This window comes from Podarcis filfolensis (genome assembly GCF_964270895.1).
Source record: "Podarcis filfolensis genome assembly, chromosome: 17".
Classification (NCBI taxonomy): domain Eukaryota; kingdom Metazoa; phylum Chordata; class Lepidosauria; order Squamata; family Lacertidae; genus Podarcis; species Podarcis filfolensis.
In genome coordinates, this window is record NC_139621.1 from 1,248,714 (window position 1) to 1,273,782 (window position 25,069).

Below are 25,069 nucleotides of genomic sequence, written 5' to 3' on the forward strand. Positions count from 1 at the left end.
AAGCACGCCTCATAAGGCTTAGTTTCCAGACCCTGGTTCATCCTGGTTGCCCTCCTCTGCACACGTTTCAGCTTGTCAACATCCTTCTTAAATTGTGCCAGAATTGGACACTGGACTCCAGGTGTGGTCTGACCAAGACAGAAGTGAGTGGTACTATGACTTCCCTTGATCTGGACACTATATTTCTGTTGATGCAGCCAAGAATAGCATTAGCTTCTTTTGCTGCTGCATCACCCTGTTGACTCATGTTAAGCATGTGGTCTACTAGGACCCCTAGATCTTTTTCACATGTACTGTTAGTAAGCCAGGTGTCCCCCATCTTATATTTGTGCATCTGGTTCTTCCTGCCTAAGTGCAGAACCTGACATTTGTCCCTATTGACGTTCATTTTGATGGTTTTGGCCCATTGCCATTTTCAAATGGGCTGTCATGGGCTTAAATGTTGGCTGGCTCTTATTGTGCACTGGATTTAAATGACATGGGGTGAGATCCCACAGCTTTCAGATTCAAAATATGTCACATGCTTCCTTATATGGTATTCCCATGGACACACCTTGCTGGTCAAGAGACTGCGGCTAGGACTTTGAATAAGGGCTTGGACTGGGGTTTCCCAACCCATGGTTTGCATTTGCTGTTACTGGAACTAGGGTCATAACTGCTAGCCACAATGGCTTTGTGCTACTCACACAGTCAGAGGTAGTACACACCTCTGAACACCAAAAGCTTCTCTTCTTTCTTGCTTTGCTTTGCTTCAGTCATTCCTCTTTCCTTAGCATCTGTATCATCATCTAGCAACCCTCCCCCTTCCCAATCGCCCTTTCCTTCTGTTTCCTCCTTGCCTTTAAAACAATGAACTACAGAGCTGCAGACAGGGAGCTTTTATTTTAAACTCTTCTTTCAACACCTAGTATAATTGTTAGGCACAGTGGTGGTGCTGGGGGGACGGACCTCCAAACAGTCCATTGCTGTAAGCAGTTGCTCCATTCCTTCCTCTTCAAGCTGAGCCACAATCTGCAGGGAACAGTCCTCCACTGCCTGTGCTTGAGACCCTGCAGAGTGGCCTTATTGCCTTTGTTTCCTCCTCCTCCTCCTCCTCCTCCGAGGTTCTCTTGAGTTCACTGCATGGTTGGAGATGGAGGAGGGACAAGGGCAAGCCCCTTAGCTACCTCTCCAGCATTAGGAGCCGCATTTGAACAGCTTGGAAGCTACATGGGGCTAATGATTAATATTGAAAGCAGATGCTTTGGCAGGGGGCAGCATTTCAGGCTTATGGGGAAGGGCCAGGAGTCAGAGGGCAGTTCCAGACTGTCACTATCTTCTAGTGGGATTCAAACACATGATGGCCAATTCAGGTTGTGCAGTTATGGTTGATGGGGAGATCTTGCATGACAAGCCTACTCTCCCCAAATACTGGGCTTTTTGCCTGAAGAAATGACAGGGAAATGCACTGAAAAGTGGTATAACGTTTGCTTTGGTGCAACATCACATAACCTCCTCCCAAACAACTCCTTCAATAGCCAGGGTCAGCTCATCTCCCTGCAAACAAATGAGGCTGGAGGCTCAATAAACAGGTCATCTGGAAGGGCCTGCAGAAAATGTCAAGGTGGGAAGGGCTCTACGGCTCATTTTGAAGAAGATTCTCTCCCTGACCACTGAAGAACAACATCTACAACTTCTCCTGGCTCTACGCCTTTTGCAGAAAACGTTTTGGCTCTTCTGGTTTTTCTTCCAGAAAAAGAACTAGAGGCTTGCTCTTAACAGAAACTTCAGATTTTCCAGGCAAAGAACGAACAAGGAAGAATAGGCGGGGGCAGAGAAGGTGGTTTGGAACTGATGTTTATTTTTAAAAGAAACAATCCAGAGAAAGGAAGGGAAGGGTCCACAAAGAGATCACTGCCTCAGGAGAACTTTGCGAAGGGAGCCCGGCCCTTGAGTGCTCAGCGACTGCCAAGTGCAGAGGCCGGTGCTTTCGCCCCGGGGCAGGCAAGCCAAGCGTTTGGCCTGGAAGCCATCCCATATCCTGGACATGATCCCATCTGTCCACAGGCACTGGTTGTCAGAAGTGATGGAGCACGGCATGGAATTGCAAGGCACAACCTTTTTTTGAAGGAAGAGTGACACACAGAAACATGAGTGGACAGGTCCCCCTCATGCATCATAGCAACATCCCATCCCCCACCTCTGTTGACCAGTGGAAGCAAGACCAGCCCAAGACATTTTGGCACCTGAGGTGAGCCAGAAAATGGCACCCCCTCCCCACCAGGGAAGAAGGGGGAGGGGGAGATCTACATCAGGAACAAGTGAGGTGGGATAAGATCCATATCTGGATCTTCTTCCTCTGTGAATCGTCTTGCCTGAGGCAGTGACCTCACCTTGCCTCATGGGTGAGCCGGTCCTGCAGGAGGGCAAATGGGGCACTGCTCCACCAACCTCATTCTGCCCTCAGCCAGCCCCCACTTGCCTGGCTTTTTACTTACATTTTGGAAAAATGAAGATCTGGATGCTGCCTCCATCCATTCTTCTTTGATTGTTAATGAACTATAAAATTTAACATCCTGTTGGGGGTCTCTGTGCCTGTCATTGGCTCTGGCGCCACCTACTGTTGGTCTCCCTGCCTTTTGCCCTACCAGTTCCATTGCAACCCAGCCATCACTGCTGGTGATGTGCTAGCTCTGCCTTGCCCTAATCGTGAGGACCAGCCACCAGCGACCTGAGGACTCACTCTGGCCCCACAGGGCTTTCCCATTGGGAAGCCCATAGTTCCCAACAATTCATAGTCATTTTCTTCCACTCAGGGAGATCAAATGGGGGAGAGTTTTGCCAAAGACTCCCTTGCTCTCCACACTGGAGAAAAGGGGATGAAGGAGGGAGTCCTGAGTCATGTCAGAGAGGGTGAATGGGTGGAGTCAGTGCTGCTGACCCCTCAATCCTTGCTCAGTTTAAAATATGGTTCCTGTTAAAAAATAAATTAGGGTCCAAATAGGGTTGCCATATTTCAAAAAATAAAAACCAGGACACCCCAGGACAAAGCGCCACCTTTCAGAAACGCCCCCCGACATCAATTCTGCCTTTGTAATCCCAGACGTATGGCAGCCCATACGTATAACAGATAAGGAAGCACGTCTTTCATTAGACCCTTTGCTGCCAATGACATTGGCTTTTGAGCTAGACAGAGCTCTTCAGAGGGTGCATGCTTTCTCCTGGAGGGCCTGCCCCATCTGCAAGCATATGCCCTCCTGTCCCTGGGGTCCCTCGGAAAGGGTCTGCTGGGGGCCAGGTACTTACTGTGCAGTTGCAGCCCTTGCTGTAGTCTGAACTCAGGCCTCGCTTCTGTGCAAAGGACAGCTGAGACCACGGCTCGATGAAGGAGCAGGCCGTGATCATGGCACGGTCACCTTCCAGCATGCCTGTTGGGAGGTGAAAAAACAGGTAAGAGAGAAAAGTTAAGTGTAAATATGGAGGAAGAGAATATAGAGGACTTGCTGACAAGGCCTTGTCACCCCCAGACCTTGCTTTCATAACTAAAATTGTAACCTGATGAGAGGTTTGAAGGTTTATCAATAACGGCGCGCATCTTTGCAACCATAAGCAGGGTTGTGCATAATCTGCCCTTCGGTGTATATGTGTGTAATACAAAAATCTTTTCCTGGACAAATGCAAATTCCATGCTCCCCAAAAATTGAATTGTGTGACCTAAGTACATAATTCATATGAGACCATTTTGTTTGAGTCATTTTTTTGCATCATTTGTTTAGCTTTGCCTGATTTATTCTGACTTTGGTAGTCATGGCTCAGCTTAGAAAGCCACGTGAGGTACTGAACCCCTTTGAGCATCTCATTCAGCACCCCCTCTGCTTTTTGAGATTTCCGCTGTCATAACAGATCTTTAAAAACACAAGGGCTAGAAACCTGCTGCCACTGCTGCTTCTTAATTAAATGAAAGCTGATATTCTCAGTCAGTTGAATTTCATGCCCCAAACGACATTATGTGTTTTCTTGTGTTTCTTTGGAATCATGACCCATAGCTAAAGTATCCCTGGGAAGAAAAGAGATTTCACTAGTTTCCTAGGCAATCTACTCCGTTATTAAGCTGCCCTTTCAAAAAGACATGCTGTGTTTATTTATTTTGGGGGGGTTTTGGCCACTAGAGCAGAAAACATATTGTTCACATTCTTTTGTTACAAGCAGCTTTGAGGCCAGCCTAGACAAGCGCTCACTGTGAGCTAAAACTATTCCTGGGCGGTGTCATCTTTGACTGTAGGGGTGCTCACATTCTTGATTACTATCCATTTAAAAGAACAACTCACTGACTGCACATAGAAAAATTGGCTGTTGGCGGGAGGAGGCATTCTGGCCTGCCGTAAAACTATCCATGAGATGCTGGCATCCTTTGTGCAGCAACTATTCCACCTGCCTCCATGGGAGAGCATTCAGTTGACCAATCCCACTCCTGTATTCTGAAGAGGTGCTGTCCACATAGGAGTGCATGTCCAAAGTCTGTTTTGGGGGCCTAATCTGGCCCACCGGTCGATTTAATCCGGGCCCCGTGGCAATATATGTCCTTGGGGTAAAATCCTTTAAAAAGCTCATCAAGTTTGGGGTTAAATCCTAGCTCAACAACTTCAATCCTAAAAAAAAGCGCAACAACTTTGGTCAGCCCTCACGCCTGTTCACTTCATCAAATCTGGCCATCTTTGGAAAAAGTTTGGGCACCCCTGAATTAAGCTGTTGGTCTAGATCAGGCCTGAGCTCTCTGACAAAAGCTGGGATTAAAATGTTCAAAATCTACAGTATAAGGGCTACTCTGGATGCCCTTTTTGTTGGGTATTCATGATGGTTTGTGCTCATGATGGTATCAGGGAGGTTACACAGGTTTTCAATATGATTTGCACCTGGAAAGGTTTCAAGACTGCTTTGTTTCTGATTGGTGATTCTCCGTAACTTCCTCCTGAAATCTTGTAACTTCATAGCCTTCCATTGAAAAACCTCCCCAAGCCCGTTTTTGTGTCCTCATGTCCAGAACCCAGCGCTCCCAAGGAGGTCTTGCATGAGGCTGACTTGTTCTTCCTCTCTTCTAAGAGGGAAGCTTTGTGAGGGACACAGTCCTGGATGTCACGAAGGCCCTGGGCTGGTTGTGGCTGGTCCAGAAAGAGGAGAAGATTCAGATGGGTGTCAAAGCAACCGAAGAACAAAACCATCCAGGATATTGCCAAACCCTTACACTGGTTGGCACTTTCCAAGAACATAAGTGGAGCCCTGCAGGATCAGGCCCATCTAGTCTAGCATCCTGTTCTCACAGTGGCCAACCAGATGCAAACCAGGCAGCAGCAGCCGCAGCTGAGCAGAAGAGACTTCTCCCCTCCTGCACTTTCCTGGAACTGTGATTCAGAGGCCTGCCAGTGTGGTGTAGTGGTTAAGAGCGGTAGTGTCGTAATCTGGGGAACCGGGTTCACGTCTCCGCTCCTCCACTTGCAGCTGCTGGGTGACCTTGGGCCAGTCACACTTCTCTGAAGTCTCTCAGCCCCACTTGCCTCACAGAGTGTTTGTTGTGGGGGAGGAAGGGAAAGGAGAATGTTAGCCGCTTTGAGACTCCTTAAAGGGAGTGAAAGGCGGGATATCAAATCCAAACTCTTCTTCTTCTTCTTCTGCCAGTGGTCTGACCATAGCCATCCTGGTTAGTAGCCACTAATGACTTTATTCTCCATGAGTTTGTGTAATTCTCCTTTAAAGCCATCCGACTTGGTGGCCATCACAGCCTCTTCACCCCTGTATTTCCCTATTCTCTCACTCGTGGTGGTTCAAGACATTTAGACACCTGAGAGAGAAAATTCATTGGTGCCTGCTCCTGTAAAACAGCATGCAAGTGACAATTTGCTCCTTCTCAGTGGGAACTTCAAACCTGCTGCCAAAGGCTTTTGTTCCTGTGACGGGGCTGGCCCTGATCCTGGAAGGGCCCTAGAGCTGTCTATCCTTTCTTGTGCAGTTTGGCAGGGGGGTGCCTCTGAGCATGTGCAAAGGGCATGTGCAAAGGGTACCATAGCCACTCCCCACATATCTAGGCCTCGGTGACATGGCGCTCCTCTTGACAAATCCATGCTGCCCTCAAATGACTGTGAGCAGAGGGCGCATACGCATAGGCCTGTCTTCTTTCACTCAGGGTTATTTGTGAGTTTCAATTTGCCCCAAGTGCTCCCTGGCAAAAAGACGGTGCACCATACCTGCAATGACATATTCTTCTCCTTTGAGAGGACCCTCGTGTTCATAGCCGCAGAGGCTTTCCATGGCAGGAGTGTGGAGGAAACGGACATCTTGCATCTCCTCAGGGCCCTTGTACACCTGTGCGGGGGGGGGGGAGGTGGGTCAGTGACCAGGAAGGGGCCAATAGAGGGACAGGTGCAGGGACAGGACTCTTCCCGGCTCTTACAGAAGTGGGGAAGAGGTTGTAGCTCAGGGGGAGCACATGTCTTGCATTCATGATTGTTCAAGCCCCATAAATTTAACTGATGATGATGATGATCATCATCATCATCATCACCTTCATGCTGAAGAAGGGTCTACTGCTGAGAAGGCTCAATCTTTTGCAACCTCATGTGAGCTCAAGGGAGTACCTGTCAGTGTGTTGCGGAGGCCTCGGGGTGCAGAAAACCTTCAGAGGCAGGGAACCTGAGGACTGCACGCCACTAGTGGTGGGGCCAGAGGCAAAAGCATCCTTAGCAATGTACATTTTGCCTTTGTGCTGCAGGCTGGTTTCCTGCCAGACAAGCATCCTCAGAGCTCAAGGGAACCTTGCAGCCCCCCCTTCCCATCTAGAGGGTGTTGCAGGGAGTGGGAGGTGAGGATGAAAACAAAGGAAAGGGGGGGGAACCAGCTGTTCTGAGAATGCGTACTGGGTGGCAGTGCAGAGCCTGGATAGCTGCATCTCTCTGCAAAAACTTGCAAGGAAGAGAGGCAAAGTGTTCACTTTGCATGGGAAGTTTGTAGGCTCAGCAAACGCAGCATCTTCAGGGAAGAGGGAGGGAGCTACTGAGGATGAGGAACACTTGGCTGCTGCATTTTGTTGCTGCATAGATCCAAGCAGGCTCACTGGCTGTGGAATGGGATCTCCACCAGCTTGTCCTGCCCACCAGCATAAGGGCAGCTTTAGGGGATCCCACTGGCGAGTCTCTGGGTTACATTATAGTAGCGGGAGAAGCTCACCTTGGTGGTTTTGATCTCGTGTCGCATCCACCACACTGGTTCCCCTATGGAGATGTTCACCTGCTGCTTGCTGACTCCCACAAATTTACCCCGGATCACTGCAGAGGAAAAAACGGTATTGCATCACAGCTTTTCTTCCATTCTCCCCAGCTCTCCTGGCTTTTGACCTTGACTTTCATACGCCTCTCTCCCATTATGCTATACCCTAAGGAGGGATGGTGCAGGACGCTTGGGAATCTTGTCACCTCGGCTACGGTTTCTTCTGCGATTTGTCTGCTCTGCAGCCTCAGAGTTACACCCAGACCTGCTCTTCTCACAAGGCCTGCAGCAGGGAACCATTGGCCCTCAGATGTTGCTGCACTACAACTCCCGTCTCCCCTAAGTCTTGGCTCTGCTGGCTGAGGTGGATGGGCTTTGGAGCCTGGCCACATATGGAGGACACCACAGGCTCCCCTTCCTCACACTCGATTTCCCCATAAAACTACACCCTCTTTCTCTTGTAAGGGTCAGAGTTTTGAAGTCCAGCTTCTAACAGGGATGCCTCCCCTTGGAGTTAAGTCAGTGATGCCCTCCATACGGACTCCCTCCCATCATCTCACCTCTGACTCTGCTGGCCATCTGATATCAAAAGCCCCTGAATACAAAAAGTGGAGAGCGGGCTGTGACCACCTGGTTTTTTTTTTATGTAGACATTTAGATTCTGCTCTTTCAGTGCAAAATGTGCCACTCTGAGCAGCTTACAACAATAAACTGCATTACAAACAGCAATACAAAGGCTCAATGAAGAAGGGGGCAAATTCAGCCATTAAAACCAAATTATAAAAACAAAACAAAAGCTTGCTGGAACAAGGAAGTCTTCAGTAGTTTTTTTGGGGGGGGGATCCTGGTGACGCTTTTCAGAGTTCCTAAAAAGCCACTGGACAGATTTTCCTGCAGCTATGTTCATGTACTGGAGTTGTTGAAACACCACTTGCATTTTAACACTCGGCTGTAGATCATTCACATTTTTGTCATAGATCTGCTAGGAAATGCAAAGTGAGATGTAATCCTCTTTGTAGGCTCTCCCATAATCTCCCTCCAAGCAGGCTTTTGGAGGAAACTGAGCAGGAGGAGGGAGGGGTGTGTGTGTGTGTGTGTGTGTGTGTGTGTGTGTGTTTTGATTGGACTGCAAGTGGAAATCCCACTCTGAGCTTCTCCCCCTAGTCCAGCCAGGGAAGCTGCTTTCTCTGTGCTGTGTTGTGAGTCTGCAACCAAAGAGGACTCAAATTACTACCGCTTTGTGATGGGCATAGCTAGTGCTCTCCTCTGATTAGGTCCTTGGAGGGACTGTCGCTGGGGGCAGGGCATCTGCTCTGCATGCAGAAGGTTCCCGGTTCAATCCCCAGCATCTCCAGGTAGGGCTGGGAATGTCCCGTCTCTGAAACCCCAGAGAGCTGCTGCCAGTCAGTGTGTAGGCAATGCTGAGCTAGATAGTGCAGTACTCTGACTTGGTATAAGGCAGCTTCCTATGTTTGCATGCAGGAGGTCCCAAAGTCAGTCTCTGGTGCCTCCAGTTTAAAAGGATCAGGGAGCAGGTGATGGGGAAAACCCTCCCTGGAAAATTGCTGCCAATCAGAGTAGACAATACTAGGCAAGGTTGACAAATAGTCTGACCCAGTGCCTTTTTCTAGAAAAATAGGTGCTGGCACTCACCATGAAGTTGTTACAGTAAGTGTCACACTTTTTAACAACAATAAAAGAGGTGCCGGCACTGTGTCCCCTTGAGGACCCCCTGAAAAAAGTACTGGTCTGACTTGATAAAAGACCTATGATTGCAATTTTTGTTACTAGTGGCATAATAATATATTGGTAACAGCTGAGATCAGGGTTTAGAACATGTAAACCAAATAAGTTCTGTTGTATTCAGTCACACTGGTGATATCTGTCTGCAATTGCCCTCCTGCTCCCCACCTCAGTGTTATATGAGTCCTGAGCCTCTTTCAATCCCAACCACTTTCTTTCATTCAAGGGAAGAACAGAAATCTTAAAAATTCAAAGGGTGAATCACCTAAGGAGCCCCTTCAGAGGAAGCCCTGTGCAAGGACTTCGGCTTGCACAAAAAGCTCCCCACGTCTCCTTGGAACTGGCTTTCGGCGGGGAGGCTGGGAGAACTGCAGAAAAGCAGGTGGAAGGGACAAGAGGGGGCGTCATTCCATCTGGCTGAAGTGCTTGTGCAGATGGAAGATTTGTAATGGTGGGGCATTGCATCCCACTCCAAATTTAGAATGTGTAATAAAATAAAACAGCCCAGAATCATTTTATGTTAAAAATCTTCTTTAAAAAGAGACAAGAAAAGAAAGAGGCACATTTTTGAAATCAGACTCTAGCCTACCAGCTAAGCATGCCCATTTGCCTAATTTATTTCAGTGACAGGGTCAAAGTTTCCTAGTGACAGTTCTGGGGGGCGAAATTAATTGCCGGATTCTATACTGACTGTAGCTGAGGTACATAAGGGAATACGTATCGATTGTATACTGCCAGCAGGGGGCAGTGCAGGGCATATTTACTTATTATCAAGTGCGCACTATTGCAGGACTTAAAAATGCTTCTGAAGCACTTTTAAGGGGGTGTTAGCAAGCACAAGTATTGAAACAGTTCCAGGAGCGTTTAGAGGGGATAAAACATCAGCATGCCATGATATATGACCAAGTTTCCATTTGCGCTGCCAACCTTTGGTTTGTGTGGTGTTTGGGTTCCTGCACTTCTAACATCTGCCTGGTTTGCAGAAATTTCGCATGTGAAGCTTTTTCTGGGATGGAGATGAATTGTTGGGGGAAGGTTCAATTGCCAAACTTATCCAGGTGAGGTAGGTGAAGATGAGGAAGACCCAAGAGCCCTGCTAGAATCCTCATCTTCAACATCCTCATCACCATCTTGGGGCGCTTCCAGATAACCTGTTTATTGACTCTGTGTCCTGATTTGTTTGCAGGGAGTTTAGATGACACTGGCTATTTAATGAGCAATTATTCAGAGGCTTCTGTGAGGATGTTAGATGACAATGCACCAAAGTGAGGTGGTTCTGCGCTTTCCAGTGCATTTCCTCCTCACTTTCCTTACTACAAACTTTCAACTACAACTGTGCAACCAGAATTTGCAAGTCTCCCATCTGAAAAGAATGAGAGTCTGGAAGCCCCCCTCAATCCGATTGCCCTAGGCATGCTGAGATGATGGGCGGTTCTTCTGGGTATAAGCACTCACCACAGGGAAGTAATCCAGAGTGAAAGCATTGCTAGTGACTTCAAATCAGCTCCTGAAGTCTGACTACTCAAGTGGCATTGGTGTGCCCTCAGACCCTTTAAATGACTGGATACGAACACACAGGCTGTTGGTACAGGAAGGGGGGAATGTGTAGATTTGCCAACTTAGTTACTAGCCTGTTTATGCACCTATATAGTTTGTGGCCTGTCTACAGCCTAATGTAGCCTGAGACATGTTAGAGAACAATTGTCTTCCCTTTTATAAAAATACCTTTGTATTAGGTCTACCAGGCAAGTGGCTATTTGCAACCCTGGGGCATAGTGGTGAATTTCAGTTTATGGGAGTGATGGATAGAATTCACAGAATCATGGAATCATAGAATTATAGAGCTGGAAGGGACTCCAAGGGTCATCTAGTCCAGTCCCCTGCAATGCAGGAAACTCAACTAAATCATACATGGCAGATGACCAGCCCACCTCTGCTTAAAAACCTCCCAGGAAGGAGAGTCCACCACCTCTTGTGGGAATCTGTTCCACTGTCAAACATCTAGGACAGAGGCAGATGACCACATTCCCTCATGGACAACCTTCTTGGGGGCTGCATGACCTAGTGGTAGGAGGGACTAGAGGTAAAAGTGGGCGGGGCTTGCCTTTTTACAGTAGGTTGCATTCCTGTCACATCCACACATGCACACACTTCTAGCCAGGCAAGCAAGAGGCATCACGACTGTTTAAGGACACAGAATAGCCAGGCAAAAACATGTGAGGAATACGTGGAGCAGGACAAATGAGGGGTGTGGTCCTGGGAAGAGTCCAGAGGGCAGACGAGGGCCACATTCAATGCCTGAGCATGAGCCTTCCCCCCCCCCCCATGCAGGGACAGGGAGAGCATTAGGAGTCAAAGGGGAAGCTGTGCCCCAAAGGGCAGGGGAAGTCAGACAGTGCCCAGAGGAGGGCAGTGCGTGGACTTCAGCAGCGTCCAGAGACTCACCAACATCAGCATAGCAGTATGCGGATTGGGGGTGCCGGGGGGCACAGGAGCAGGCTGCAGTTGGATCCCCCAGCAGAACCAGAAGGAGGAAGCTGGCCGTCAGGAACCCACACACTTTAGAGGTGTCCATTTTTAACCCAAGGAGAGAAGTGACTCAGTCGTGACCTGGAAGGCACAGAGAGAGCGAGAGAGAGAGAGAGTTGTTTCAGGAGAGGGACCTTCAGAAAACGGGGTGGGAACATCATCCACAGAGTAGCACCTGCAAGGGAGTTCTCTAACCCTGGCTGAACAAAGCTCTTTGTGTCCCAGTTTTGTGGGTTGGGCAGGATCTGAAATAAGGGATGGAGGAGAGAAGGATCACTTGGCATGGGGACAGGCGGGAAGGACCCCAGGGGCAGCTCCCTCCACCCTGGGTGGGTGCCACCCAAGCTGTGCAGTGGATTCCTCTCCCTATGGGGACACCCCACCCGGGCTGGGGCAGTGGCTTGAAAGGGGGGAGCCTTAGCAGGAAGGGCAGTCAAGCGCCTGAGATTCCTGTGCCAGCGTAGGAAACTGCTGGGAGGAACCAGGGCCGGCAGAAGAGGGCGCCTTGGGAATCCGCAGACGGGCTTCGGCTTCCCTCCTCCCCAGGTCTGGGGGCTGAGGGGTCTTTCTGCCTGGGGCCCTTCGCTCACCTTGCTCTCTGCCGCTGCTCTCTAGGCGTGCGCTGCCCGTTCAGCCTGCAGCTCCTGGGCTTTCGGGCTGGTATTTAAAGCTCACCCCACTTTCCCTCGCCTCTCCTCCCCCTGCTTTTCCTGTCTGGGCTGCCAAATGGGCGTGACAGCAGCAGCAGCGGCAGCCTGTGGTTTTGAGCGAGCCATGCCAGGGTGGAGCGCCTCTTGCCTCAAGAATCTGTCTTAAGGGAGAGACGGGGAAGGCGGGAGGGAGCCGCTGCAGCCCCCACCCCCCAAAAAGGGTGAGCGGAAGTTTGGGATTACTCGGTTAATTGAAAGAAAGTGGTGGTGGTTGTTTCGACGGCTGGCTTCTAAGACACACATCCTTCTGGAGCTCCCAGAGTGTTACTCTTGTCCTCTGGCCCAGACTCTTTCCTTCTCGATTTGATCACTGAAATTTCCTCCTTTGTTCTTCCAGTTTACAGTGTGTTGGTAACTACCTTCGTGTCACAGAAATTGGCATACTGAATAAGTGAGATAGAATCATAGAACTGTAGAGTTGAAAGGGACCCTGAGGACCATCTAATTACAGAGTCCAACCCCTTGAATTAGCAGGAATATGCTGCTGTCCCATGCAAGGATCAAACCTGCAAACTTGGATTATCAGCAGCAGGCTCTAACCAACTGAGCTATCCATGCAGATGGCATTTCTTACTGAACGAATCAGTCTGTGATTTTTAAGTCTGGGCAAGCTTCTGAGTTTCACAGAACTCTTTTGGTAAAATAAGCATTCTGATGACAGGAGATTGCAGGAAGCAATTCATAAGGGAGCAAGGCAGCTTTCTGCACCTCTTGGAGACTCTGAAAGCTCTGTTTGCTGCTGCCTCCTCCTCCTCCTCCTCCTCTTAATTAACTGCCTTTCGCATATATGTCTCAAGGCGATGTACATAGTATAGCAAAAACAGCAGAGAAAATAACTGCAGGTGAACTGAAACACAATAAAAGGAGACACCCATGGCAGAGACAACCATTCACCCAGTTGGGAAAACTGGTCAGAACAGAAATGGGGTAGTTTGGAAAATAACTTGGCTACAAGATGAGCTTTTGCACGGAAACAAGCCAGGAGCTCCAGATGCAAGTTTGGCAACATGCAAAAGGGCTTTTTCAGGGTGTTCCTTGCTTGTGGAGTGCTTTGCCCAGGGAGGCTTGCCTGCTACAACCTTTATTTTTAGTTGCCAGGCCCTTAAGAATCTCAAGTCCTTGTGGCCTTCTTTAGTGGGGCAGGCTCTCTAAGTTATGTCTTTTAATTGTATAGTTGTGGGGTTCTTTAAGGTTTTCATTGGGTTTTTTTGTAATTAGTTTTAGAGTTTATATTGTGTTTGTAAGTTGCTTTAGGTCACTTGTGGGAAGAGTGACTACTAAATATTATTATCAGCAATAATAAGTCTTAAGATGTTTCTGGAAAGTGCAGAAGAGTGTTGAAGAGCCCTGTGAGAATAGTTCTATGCAGACACAAAAACTTCCACCTCCTTTGAGCTCCTAGCTTTCTTCAGGGCCAAAGGTCACACTGGCAGCTAAGTTCATTTCCAAACCACCCCATGACGTCTCCTCACCTCTGCTACTCCTCTTCTGCTGTCTCTTAGGATGAGCCCCAAGACCATCCCTGATCAAGCTGGAATGTGTGTGCAACTTCTGTGCCATTCATAGAACCTCACAAGCATGTCTTTTCAAGTTAGCTAAGGTCACAGCTACACTTACCTTTGAATCCCTCTTATACCACTTTAGCAATCGTGGCTTCCCTCAAAGAATGCTGGGAACTGTAGTTTGTTAAGGGTGCTGGAAATTGTAGCCTCGTGAGGGGTCTCCTAACAACTCTCAGCACCCTTAACAAACTTCAGTTCCCAGCATTCTTTGGGGGAAGCCAGGACACACTCTCTCTCTCTATCTATCTATCTATCTATCTATCTATCTATCTATCTATCTCTCCCTCCCCCCATGTGTGTGTGTGTTTATTGCAGGTATAGTCTGCAACACGTAATTGACTCAATATTAGTGCATTAATGATGGATGGCTTTATGACTGCACATCATTCCGCTCTGTTATTTGTCCTATGATGTTCTCCAATGTTACTGTGTTATTGCTGTTTGGAGGTGCCCTCTTAGTGCAGCAAAAGTGGGACAAAAAATAAACCGGCATTTTTATGGTATAAAAAGGTGACAGGATTTTAGCAGGAAGTGACGGGGCATGCACCAAATAGAAATGAAGCGGTGTGATCACCTGAAACATTTGCAGCTGTAAATGATAATGGAAATGTGATTGTGTATAACCTCCCCAATAATGTTTTGATATGTGAAATTAAAAGGACTTTGCATTGTTTTGTAAGATGCCTTGGGAATCCTGTTGGAACCTGAAAGTGCAGGATGCTAATTGCTGTAGAAATAATATGAAAAAGTGGTGCTTGCATAGCTATCCCTGACCTTGGTTTGGCCTCAGTGATGGCACAAGACTAAGTTCCTCTACAGCACATGTTGCTGCTTCTGACTTTCGTGTTCCCCCACTTCTGGTGCTGAGCTCAAGGACCATGCAGAAGGTCACCGGGTGGCTCATACAATTGCACGCTGGTGTATGACTCAGGAAAGGGGATCCTAGGTCTTTTCTTCAACCATTGCTCAGAAGTACAACTCAGCAAATAAAGAGCCCTGAATGTTGCTCCATTAGAGTGTGGGGATTTTGGGGTCATGTTTCCTATCTTGGCTCCAAAGTTGGGTGCAAACCTTCCAGTTGTAGTCCAAGACCAGGACTAGAAGATCTGGTTGTAGGAAACTGAACGGGCAGGCCTGGGCAAATGAACTTGGCAAGAGTTCTCTTTCAATATGCAGACATTTCTGCTGCAAACATGGAGGCTCAGTATGGATGCTGCCCAGTCTTCTAACCACAGCTAGGAAAGTGAGATCACCCTGAGGGCATTGGTGCTACTCCTGCTTCCAACTCTCCCTTCCATTTTCAGAGCTACCCATGGGTAGCATTGCTGGGTTTTTCCTAACTGTGGTTTGTTCAAAACTACAACATGGAGGTTAAGCGTGGTTCTCAAGCTGCAGTGCAAACCTAGCAATAACCACTGTTTGCACCAAAAATAAAAAAGAGTGTGGAATTAATTTGCAAGAGTGAAGGGTGCATGAGAAGTGTGAAGGTCCCCAATGTTCTAGTTTCATGGTTTTAAGAGATTGGGCAGCAGACACTGAGATCTTGCTCCGAGGGCCTTCTGGCGGTTCCCTCACTGGCAGAAGTGAGGTTACAAGGGTTACAAGAACAACCTCTTCATCCATGGACTACACAGATGACACAGCCTAAGGTGCACTCCATCCTGCCTTGAGCTTGGGGTGCTTCTAACTGGGTGAAGTGGGTGATGGCACAGAATGTTCTGCTCAAGGAACAAAGAAAACAGACTGTTTGCAGTCCAGCTTGTGTGAGGGGAGGAAGATCTGTCCTCTTGGCTGGAATTCAAACTCACCGGCCGGTTCTTTGGATTGTAGGTATCTACTAGTCACAAATTTTCCAGCATGTCTGTGGGATCTAATGGGCCAAAGTAGATTGGGTTTGGAAAAAGAGCCACCTGTGTTCTATTTCTATCCTGTGTGTCTCCGTGGTTTGAGGAGAGAAAGGTCAGGAGGAAGGCTGTGGTCAAAGAAATGGCTGAATGAAAAGGGAAAGTGAGATTTTCCATTCATCACCAGCAGGAAATTAGGCAGTGTTTTTGTTTATGTTTGATTTGCAGTGTTTAAGAATGAGTAAAAGTTATTGGGAAAGTGAGATAGGCAGGGAAGGCCCCTGGCGATGGAGCATCATCAGCCCCCTCCTGCTTCCTCACTCCCCATCGCTCCAGGGCTTCTGTCTCCTGCCTGGTTTGCCCCCATTTCTCTCTTGCAAAACCCCCTCAGGGCATCAGGAGTCAGGGAGGAGCTGTGACATAAGGGGAACAGAATGGGAACCAAAAGGTGAAGATCAGGAATGAGGAGGAGGAGAATGGGCCCACACACTGACTGTTGAATGGGTGGGGCAGAAGCTGAGTGATGTGTGTCGTGCCTCAGGCCATACTGCATATTTTCGCAATTCTCATCCTCTCACCCTACTCTGGTCTTACATCATAGTTATCATTAATAATGAGGAGATACTTTGCATCTATACAACATTTTAAGGGGGTTGACAACACCTTACACCCACCAACTTAGTAGGCTTAACAACTATTTTTTAAGGAAGACTAGTATCATCCCTGGGACGTGTGTGGCACTGTGGGTTAAACCACAGAGCCTAGGACTTGCCGATCAGAAGGTCAGTGGTTTGAATCCCCGCGACGGGGTGAGCTCCCGTTGCTCGGTCCCTGCTCCTGCCAACCTAGCAGTTTGAAAGCATGTCAAAGCGCAAGTAGATAAATAGGGACCGCTCCGGCGGGAAGGTAAACGGCGTTTCCATGCGCTGCTCTGGTTTGCCAGAAGAAGCGGCTTAGTCATGCTGGCCACATGACCCGGAAGCTGTACGCCGGCTCCCTCGGCCAATAAAGCGAGATGAGCGCCACAACCCCAGAGTCGGCCACGACTGGACCTAATGGTCAGGGGTCCCTTTACCTTTACCTTTATAGTATCATCCCTATATTGTAGATGCAGGAAATGGAGGCCAGGAGAGGAGCCGTTTGTTTAAGGCTGGTAGCTACCATGTTCATGGTGAGCTCATGTCTGTGGTGAGATTTGGGAGCAGTTAAGGACCCCCCCCCCTGCAACCAAAGACAGGCTCTGGCAGTTTGGGCAGACAGGACTGACCGTGGGTCCACCAGTCAAGAAGGTGGTTTCTGCCCAGGCTGTGGAGGGAAGTGAGGGGCGGGTGGGGCTCATCCACCTGAGAAGGAGGCCCATCCAGGAGAAGAAAAACTCTCATCTTAGACCTCTGCTGCCTTGTGGGATATCTTTGGGGTAATAAAATGCTAAGAAGTAAACCCTGCACAAATCCAGAGTGGAGTCCCTGAGGTGGTTGGATTGTGCTTTGGATGCCTCCTCTCAGCTACTCCTGCAGCCAAAGCAAGTGCCAAACGTCTTGCTCTGCTTTCCTTTGGCCCACAGCAGCAAGACTGAGGGGAGGGGTCTTGTTGTCTGGCCAGCCCAGAACCTCCAGACACACGGCCCAGGCTTGCACCCCGGGAAGGTGACTTCGGTGCTGCTAATAAAGTGGTTTGACTTCACCCCCAAAGACACACTCCATTCTCTCTTGAGAAAGACGCATACAAACAATATATTGGTATAACTATGCAAGTATATACATGTGACATATACAATGTACACAAATGTTCTCTGTAACATGCTCGTTGGCCTCTTCTTCCAGACTGTTTTCAAAAATGTCAGTTTGCAGCCAGATGCCTGTCAGTTTGAGGGGCTTTGCCAGTGATTGTCATGACAACCAACAGAGGCCCTGCAGGGAACTGGTTGAGTTCCCTCCCCGCATTCCTTCCATGTCCCGCCTGGAGGGTTGCTGCTGCCACCAGGGAGAAGGAGGTTTCTCTCTGGTGGCCCCCAGGCCCACTGAGATGCTGGTCCCTCCAACATTACATGTTTTTAAGTGTGTTTTGAAAAATGTCATTTATTTGAACTACCTTTTCTTAAACAAAGTCTCTCAGTGCCACAGGTTTTTAATGACTGAACTGTTTTGCAAATACTGCTTCCATGCTGCTGCTTTATTTTATTTTTAGGTAAATTGACTTAGATATTCACAAACTGTATGGTGTTTCATTATGTTTTTTAAAATAATAATAATAATTCATTAGTCTCTTGAGTTGCCTTGTGAGGCATATGAATGCCAATGCTAATAATTCTCATTCATAGGCCACCTGGTGATGGGAGGCATCTGCTGTTCTAGGCTACTTGGTAGTGCAGAAGTCTAGTGGTTCCAACCTGCTTCCCACATTCAGCCCTAACAGGCTCACTAGTTCCTGCCCTCTGCTGACTTCATCCGTGAGAGCTTGGGGTGCCATCCCTTGAAATCTCAGCTGGAGCAACGGCTGGCTCACGAGTGACCGTCAGGGCTTTGGGATGCCTCTTGAGTGAGCTGTCTCCACTCCTCCTTTAGCTACGTCCCATCATGTTATGCTCCGTCTCCATCCATATAATGTGTGGTGTTGGACTAGGACCTGGGTTCAAATCCCACTCAGTCATGAAACTGGCTAGGTGACCTTGGGTGAGTTACCAGCCTGCCTCACAGGGTTGTTGTGAAGATAAAACGGGGAGCGGGAAAACCATGTGTACCATCTGAACTCCTTTGTGGAAAGGAGATAGAATCATCATCACCATCATTCATAGTAGTAAAAGAACATAACAGCAGGTGAAGAGCTCTGCTGGGTCACCCCAAGGCAGGACACGAATGCGAAATCCCTCCTCTCTCTGCTGTTTCTTCTCCAGAGACTGGTAGTCAGTGACGTGCTGCCTTGATCTAGGAGGCAGCCTGTAGCCATCATGACTAGTAGCCTTTTGTAAGAGCAAGTCTCCTTCCTCCATGAGTTGTCTGATCTCCCTTGAAAGCCATCTAAGCTTGTGGCCATCACCACTTCCTCTGGGCACCAAATCCCACAAGCTGGTTAATGCTTTATATGGAGGAGTGATTACATTCATGCCTCCCAAATCTGTTGCCAAATCAGTTTCTAGTATTATGGGAGAAGGACCGTTCTATCTCTGCCTGCTTCCTTCCTTCACATATCATGTTTATCATATCTCCCCACCTCATTGCACACACACCCATAAACTAAAAATCCCCAAACCCTTTCATATGCAGAAAATTCTCTTCCAACCCTGTGGATTATTTGCCATTTGCTGTACCTTTCACTTCTTTTTGCTATCCTTTCTGAAGCAGGAGAGACAAACAGAATTAAAAATGGAACTGCTCCTTTGCATTCCCCTGCATGGATGCTTTTGCTGACGCAGTGCTGCAACCCACACCCACTGATGGTGCAGGCAGTGACCTTGTGTCTTTGCAGCGGTCAGTGCTGCTTCCCTGGACTGTGGTCGAGAGAGAACTGTGCAGTTATTCCTCTATGTCCAGTGGCACCTGTGATTCTTGAGCATCAACCCCACTGCACAGCAACACGCTTTTGAAAATTGGGGGGGGGGGTTCAAAAGCAGCATATGATGTGCATGAATGCATCTGTTGTTCAAGGGGTAGGGAGAAGTGGCATGTTTCACTGACTCTTGACCAAAGCTGTTTTCTTTTTTCTTTTTAAATTGCTTTATTAGTTTTAAAAAGAAAAAACAGTCAACAAACGTAAAACCAAAAGGTAATACAAATTACTAAAAGTAAATAGATTTCTTACAACACAACTTCTATTACGACTGCCAGTCACACCATCAAAGGACCAGAGCTGTTTTCTAGAGTCCACGGTGACTCATAGCAGCCTGCCTGATGGCCTCTCCCTGATCCAGGGCCCCGGGAGGGCTGGAAAGGACCCTACATCAGCTTCGATGAAGCACCCTTCCTTTCCACTTCAAGAACTCATGGGCTTCTTTTGTAACTTAAGGCTCTGTTTATTATATTTTTGGTCTGCCTTACAAATGGGCCCCTTGGGAAGTCAAAGGAAGGGGCCATCTTCCCTCCCCATCTCCATATTTCTGACTTTATGTGATGTGTTTTATTGTTACAGAATAAGAACAAAAAAATGTTCTTGGGGCACTTAAAGGCTTTCACTATTTTTGATGGGATTCGGGGCTCATTCATACTCACTTTTTGCTCTGTGCTTTCTAAGCAGAGGTCTACACTTTCAAGCTCAGTGTCAGAGTGCTTTTTTAGTCTTCGCCGCCGCCCCCCCATGCTTTCCCCAGTAAATCCTGCTCTTTACTGCTGAATGAGATCAAACACCTATTTGGGGTTTCAGTGAACTGCCGGTTGTTCCGATTTAGCGATAAAGAGCAGGTTTTTGAGGGGAAAGCACCGGGGTAAAACAAAAACAGCAAATAAACAAAAACCGCCTGGACATGGAACTTTAAAGCACAGACCTGTGCCTAGAAACGCAGCCCCAAAGCAAGTCTGCCTGAGCCCTTTGTCACCTGCTGGCAAATGCAAGTTGCACAATTAGATTTGATTAAGGGTCTTGTGTTTGCCCCAAAGATCAGACTTTTTGCAGTAATAAAAGTGACAGGAAAATGTGCTGGGACATGTGGGGTATCATTAGGAACATGAGAAGAGCCCAGCTGGATCAGGCCAATGGCCCATCTAGTCCAGGATTCTGGTCCGCACAGTGGCTGTGGGAAGCCTGCAGGCAGGATCTAAGTGCTTGCTGGATTTGATGCAACATCATCTAACCTCCCTGTAAGCAAATCAGAATGGCTGATCACTTTAAATAGCCAACACCTTCCATTCTCCCTGTAAAACAAATTCATAGAATCATAGAATCATAGAATCATAGAGTTGGAAGAGACCACAAGGGCCATCGAGTCCAACCCCCTGCCAAGCACGAAACACCATCAGAGCACTAGTACATATGCTCAGTAAACAAGTGGCCTGGAAATGTTGTTAAAATATGTTAGTGTGGGGTGGTTGTTGTTTTTCTGCAATTTAAACCCTGGTTTGAGCCATGCTGTGAATCCCCCCTGCTACCAAAATATCCAGACTTCTTCCCCCCTCCCTGTCCTGCTTTTTTAGCTTTGGGTCGGCAATTGCTTGAATACATGACCTAGATTTTATGGAAAACCTGAGTAGAATGAACTGCATTGATTCCTGGAGAAAACAGCTAATATGGACTGGAGGGATTAGAGGTGCTCAGCTGACAGGGGGCTCATGACTGGAGAATGCCGCCTCAGGACCAGTGATGATGAGCGGCCCTTGCCAGTCCAGGATCCCTGCACTTGCAAGATGAATGGATTGCCTCCTGGGGTCATTTATTTATTTAGGCATGAGCACCTGCTCATTTTTATATGACAAAAGTGAAATAATTATAGTTTTACTTCCAGTGTGATGTAGTGGTTAGTGTGTTGGACTAGGATACTGGTGGTAGGTGCAAGAAAACAACAGTAACAGCGGCAGCAGTAAGCAAATTAAACTACTACTGTACTGCTCTAGTAGTAGTAGTTTACCATACTTAAAGAAGATATTTTAGTATTTCAATTACTGTTATTGCTACTAATCCTATTTAATAGCTGTTGTACAGAGTTGCACCTCATCACTGGATGAGCCATCGCTGTGTGGTGCATTTTTGTGTGGGTGTTCTACTGCTCCACCCTAGAGCTGGCTGCAGGTTTTGCTCTGGGCAAAAAAAGATTTGGCCTTTAGTCATTTCTGGACTGTGTCATTTCCGATGCAGCTCTAGGACTTTGAGCAGGAAGCTGCCTGCCCCCTGGTTCTTCAGGCTCTGAGATGTAAACCTTGCTTTGGCCTTCATGATCTTGTTAATTAAGGCGCACACACTCTTTCTAAGAAGTTGTAAAAGCCAAAGCTTGGCCTGCTATCCAGTTGCAACAGTACATCACGAAACTCATATAAATGACTCAGAGTACCCAGAGAATAACAATTTGGATTGCGCCAGGTGTGGTGTTGTGCTGACATAAAAGTGTAATGGAGAGCTTTGTTTCTGCAAGTGTCATTTGACATCTAGGGCCTGGTTTCTTTTCCCCCCAGTTCATATTTATTGGTTTTTAACAACAGAAATGCTTTCTTAATGTAAGATCACAGTATAAAGTTTCAGTTTCTTGTTGATGTACATGTGTTTCTAAATCATAATAAAGAAAAACAAATATATATTCTTAATCATTTGACTCATTAATATTCTAATTACTTCTGAATTCCCACCCCTTCTTACTTGGATCCTTTATTGGTAACCAATTTTCCACTACTTTTTGATGTTTCTCATTACAAGAGTTAATCTAAACCAGTCAAAAAAATTAATCCTTCACAGTGGTCTTTCAGGTATTGTTTAAATATATTCCAGTCTTTTCTAAATTTTTGTTTTACTTGATCCCTTCTCTATCCTGTCAGTTTATCCATCTCAGCGTATTCCATCAGTCTAATCAGCCAATCTTTTTTTGATGGTATCATCTCACTTTTCCAATTCTGTGCAATCTAAACTCTTGCTGCCATGGTAGCATACATGAATAATTTATTTAAATTTCTTGGAATTTCCCTCCCGATAATCCCTAAAAGAAATGCCTTGGGTCTTTTGGGAAATGAAATTTTGAGTATCTTTTTCAACTCGTTATAGACTGAATCCCAAAATTCCCTCATTCTTGTACAGGTCCACTAGACATGGTACATCCCACCACCTCCTTACATTTTCAACATTGGTCTGAATTATTTTTATACATTATCACTAATTTCCTCCGTGTTGTATGCCAGCGATAGAAGACCTTCATGTAGTTTTCCTTAATAAAATAACATGCTGTGAACTTAAGATGTTCCCTCCACAATTTTTACCATTCTGAGAGTTGTATGTTATGACCTAAATCTCTTGCCCACTTTATCATGGCTGATTTTACCTCCTCATCCTTCACTGACCATTCTAATAAGATTTTATACATTTTGGACAATATTTTCTCATCGTTATATATCAAATCTCATAGAATCATAGAATCATAGAATCATAGAGTTGGAAGAGACCACAAGGGCCATCGAGTCCAACCCCCTGCCAAGCAGGAAACACCATCAGAGCACTCCTGACATATGGTTGTCAAGCCTCTGCTTAAAGACCTCCAAAGAAGGAGACTCCACCACACTCCTTGGCAGCAAATCCCACTGTCGAACAGCTCTTACTGTCAGGAAGTTCTTCCTAATGTTTAGGTGGAATCTTCTTTCTTGTAGTTTGGATCCATTGCTCCGTGTCCGCTTCTCTGGAGCAGCAGAAAACAACCTTTCTCCCTCCTCTATGTGACATCCTTTTATATATTTGAACATGGCTATCATATCACCCCTTAACCTCCTCTTCTCCAGGCTAAACATGCCCAGCTCCCTTAGCCGTTCCTCATAAGGCATCGTTTCCAGGCCTTTGACCATTTTGGTTGCCCTCCTCTGGACACGTTCCAGTTTGTCAATGTCCTTCTTGAACTGTGGTGCCCAGAACTGGACACAGTACTCCAGGTGAGGTCTGACCAGAGCAGAATACAGTGGCACTATTACTTCCCTTGATCTAGATGCTATACTCCTATTGATGCAGCCCAGAATTGCATTGGCTTTTTTAGCTGCCGCATCACACTGTTGGCTCATGTCAAGTTTGTGGTCAACCAAGACTCCTAGATCCTTTTCACATGTACTGCTCTCAAGCCAGGTGTCACCCATCTTGTATTTGTGCCTCTCATTTTTTTTGCCCACGTGCAATACTTTACATTTCTCCCTGTTAAAATTCATCTTGTTTGTTTTGGCCCAGTTCTCTAATCTGTCAAGGTCGTTTTGAAGTGTGATCCTGTCCTCTGGGGTGTTAGCCACCCCTCCCAGTTTGGTGTCATCTGCAAATTTGATCAGGATGCCCTTGAGTCCATCATCCAAGTTGTTGATAAAGATGTTGAATAAGACCGGGCCCGAGACAGAACCCTGTGGCACCCCACTAGTCACTCTTCTCCAGGATGAAGAGGAACCATTGATGAGCACCCTTTGGGTTCGGTCAGTCAGCCAGTTACAAATCCACTGAGTGGTAGCATAGTCAAGACCGCATTTTACCAGCTTCTTTACAAGAATATCATGGGGCACCTTGTCAAATGCCTTGCTGAAATCAAGGTAGGCTACATCCACTGCGTTCCCTTCATCTACCAGGCTTGTAATTCTGTCAAAAAACGAGATCAGGTTAGTCTGACATGACTTATTTTTCAGAAATCCATGCTGACTATTGGTGATCACAGCATTCCTTTCTAGGTGCTCACAGACTGTTTGCTTAATGATCTGCTCCAGAATCTTCCCTGGTATTGATGTCAGACTGACTGGGTGGTAATTATTTGGGTCCTCTCTTTTCAAAATCTCTTTTGAACATTGGAAGTTCTTTGCTAAAACCCTTTTTGTCTTGTTTTTGATGGTACTGGAACCAATTGTTGATTCTACTTTTTATTTCTTCAAAATTTTTGAGTTTTAATTGGTTGCCTTCTTCACAAAGAATGTCTTTATATGTAACCCAATCATTCATCATGTTGACCTTTTTTACTGTCATGGCTTCCATTGGTGACAACCACCAGGGTGTCTTTTGTTCCAGGATACCCTTGTTTTTTCTCCAGACAGCATACAGAGATCTTCTTATTACATGATTCATAAAATCTCTGTTAGCTCTCACCTTGTCATAGCATAAGTAAGTGTGCCAGCCAAAATGATTATTAAAGCCCTCTAGATCTAATATGTCAGTGTTTTTCAATACTAGCCATTCCTTGGTCCAAGATAGGCATGCGGCTTCATAATGCAAGATTTGGCAGTGCAAAGCCTCCTCTTTCTCTACTGTCTGTCAAAAGTTTATAACTTATTCTCGGCCTTTTGCCCTGCCAAATGAATCTTGTTACATCTTTCTGCCAGGTCTTAAAATGTCTTACACTGTCCACTACTAGGATGACTTGGAATAAGAAAAGTATTTTAGGCAACACATTCATTTTTATTGTGGAGATCCTACCCCAAAATGATAATCTTAACCTGTCCCACATTTCCAAATTTCTTTTTATCTCCTTCCAAGTTGGTATATAGTTGTCTTTATATAGATTAATGTTCTTTGCCGAAATCCAAATTCTTAAATATTTTATTCTCTTACTAGTTGTCAGTCCTGTAAGGTGTTGTAGTTCTCATCTATACTCTTCTCTCATATTTTTGACTAACATTTTGGGTTTTTTCTTTATTAAGTTTAAAGCCTGCAACTAGCCCAAATTATCTGTAATCTATCACTATTGGCACACTTACTTTTGGGTCTTCCATAGTTATAGTCAGGTCGTTGGCAAGGCTTTTACTTTGAAAGTCTTATTTCCGACAACTATACCCTTTTTGTTCTTTTCTTTTCTAATGTTCATATTCAA

General features: G+C 46.6%; 2 protein-coding genes across 3 annotated transcripts in view; one reads left to right on the forward strand and one right to left on the reverse strand.

Annotated features, from left to right (window-relative positions):
• SYN1 (synapsin I) overlaps positions 1-25,069 on the forward strand; it is a 105,933-nt gene that overhangs the window by 44,465 nt on the left and 36,399 nt on the right. The window lies entirely within an intron of this gene.
• On the reverse strand, positions 1,821-12,251 carry TIMP1 (TIMP metallopeptidase inhibitor 1). The gene is made up of 6 exons (XM_083592331.1): positions 12,099-12,251; positions 11,425-11,589; positions 7,198-7,295; positions 6,219-6,336; positions 3,286-3,407; positions 1,821-2,097 (listed from the first exon to the last, which is right to left on the reverse strand). Exons 2-6 carry the CDS (start codon positions 11,552-11,554, stop codon positions 1,891-1,893), a joined length of 675 nt encoding a protein of 224 aa, XP_083448457.1. The 5' UTR covers positions 11,555-11,589; positions 12,099-12,251; the 3' UTR covers positions 1,821-1,890.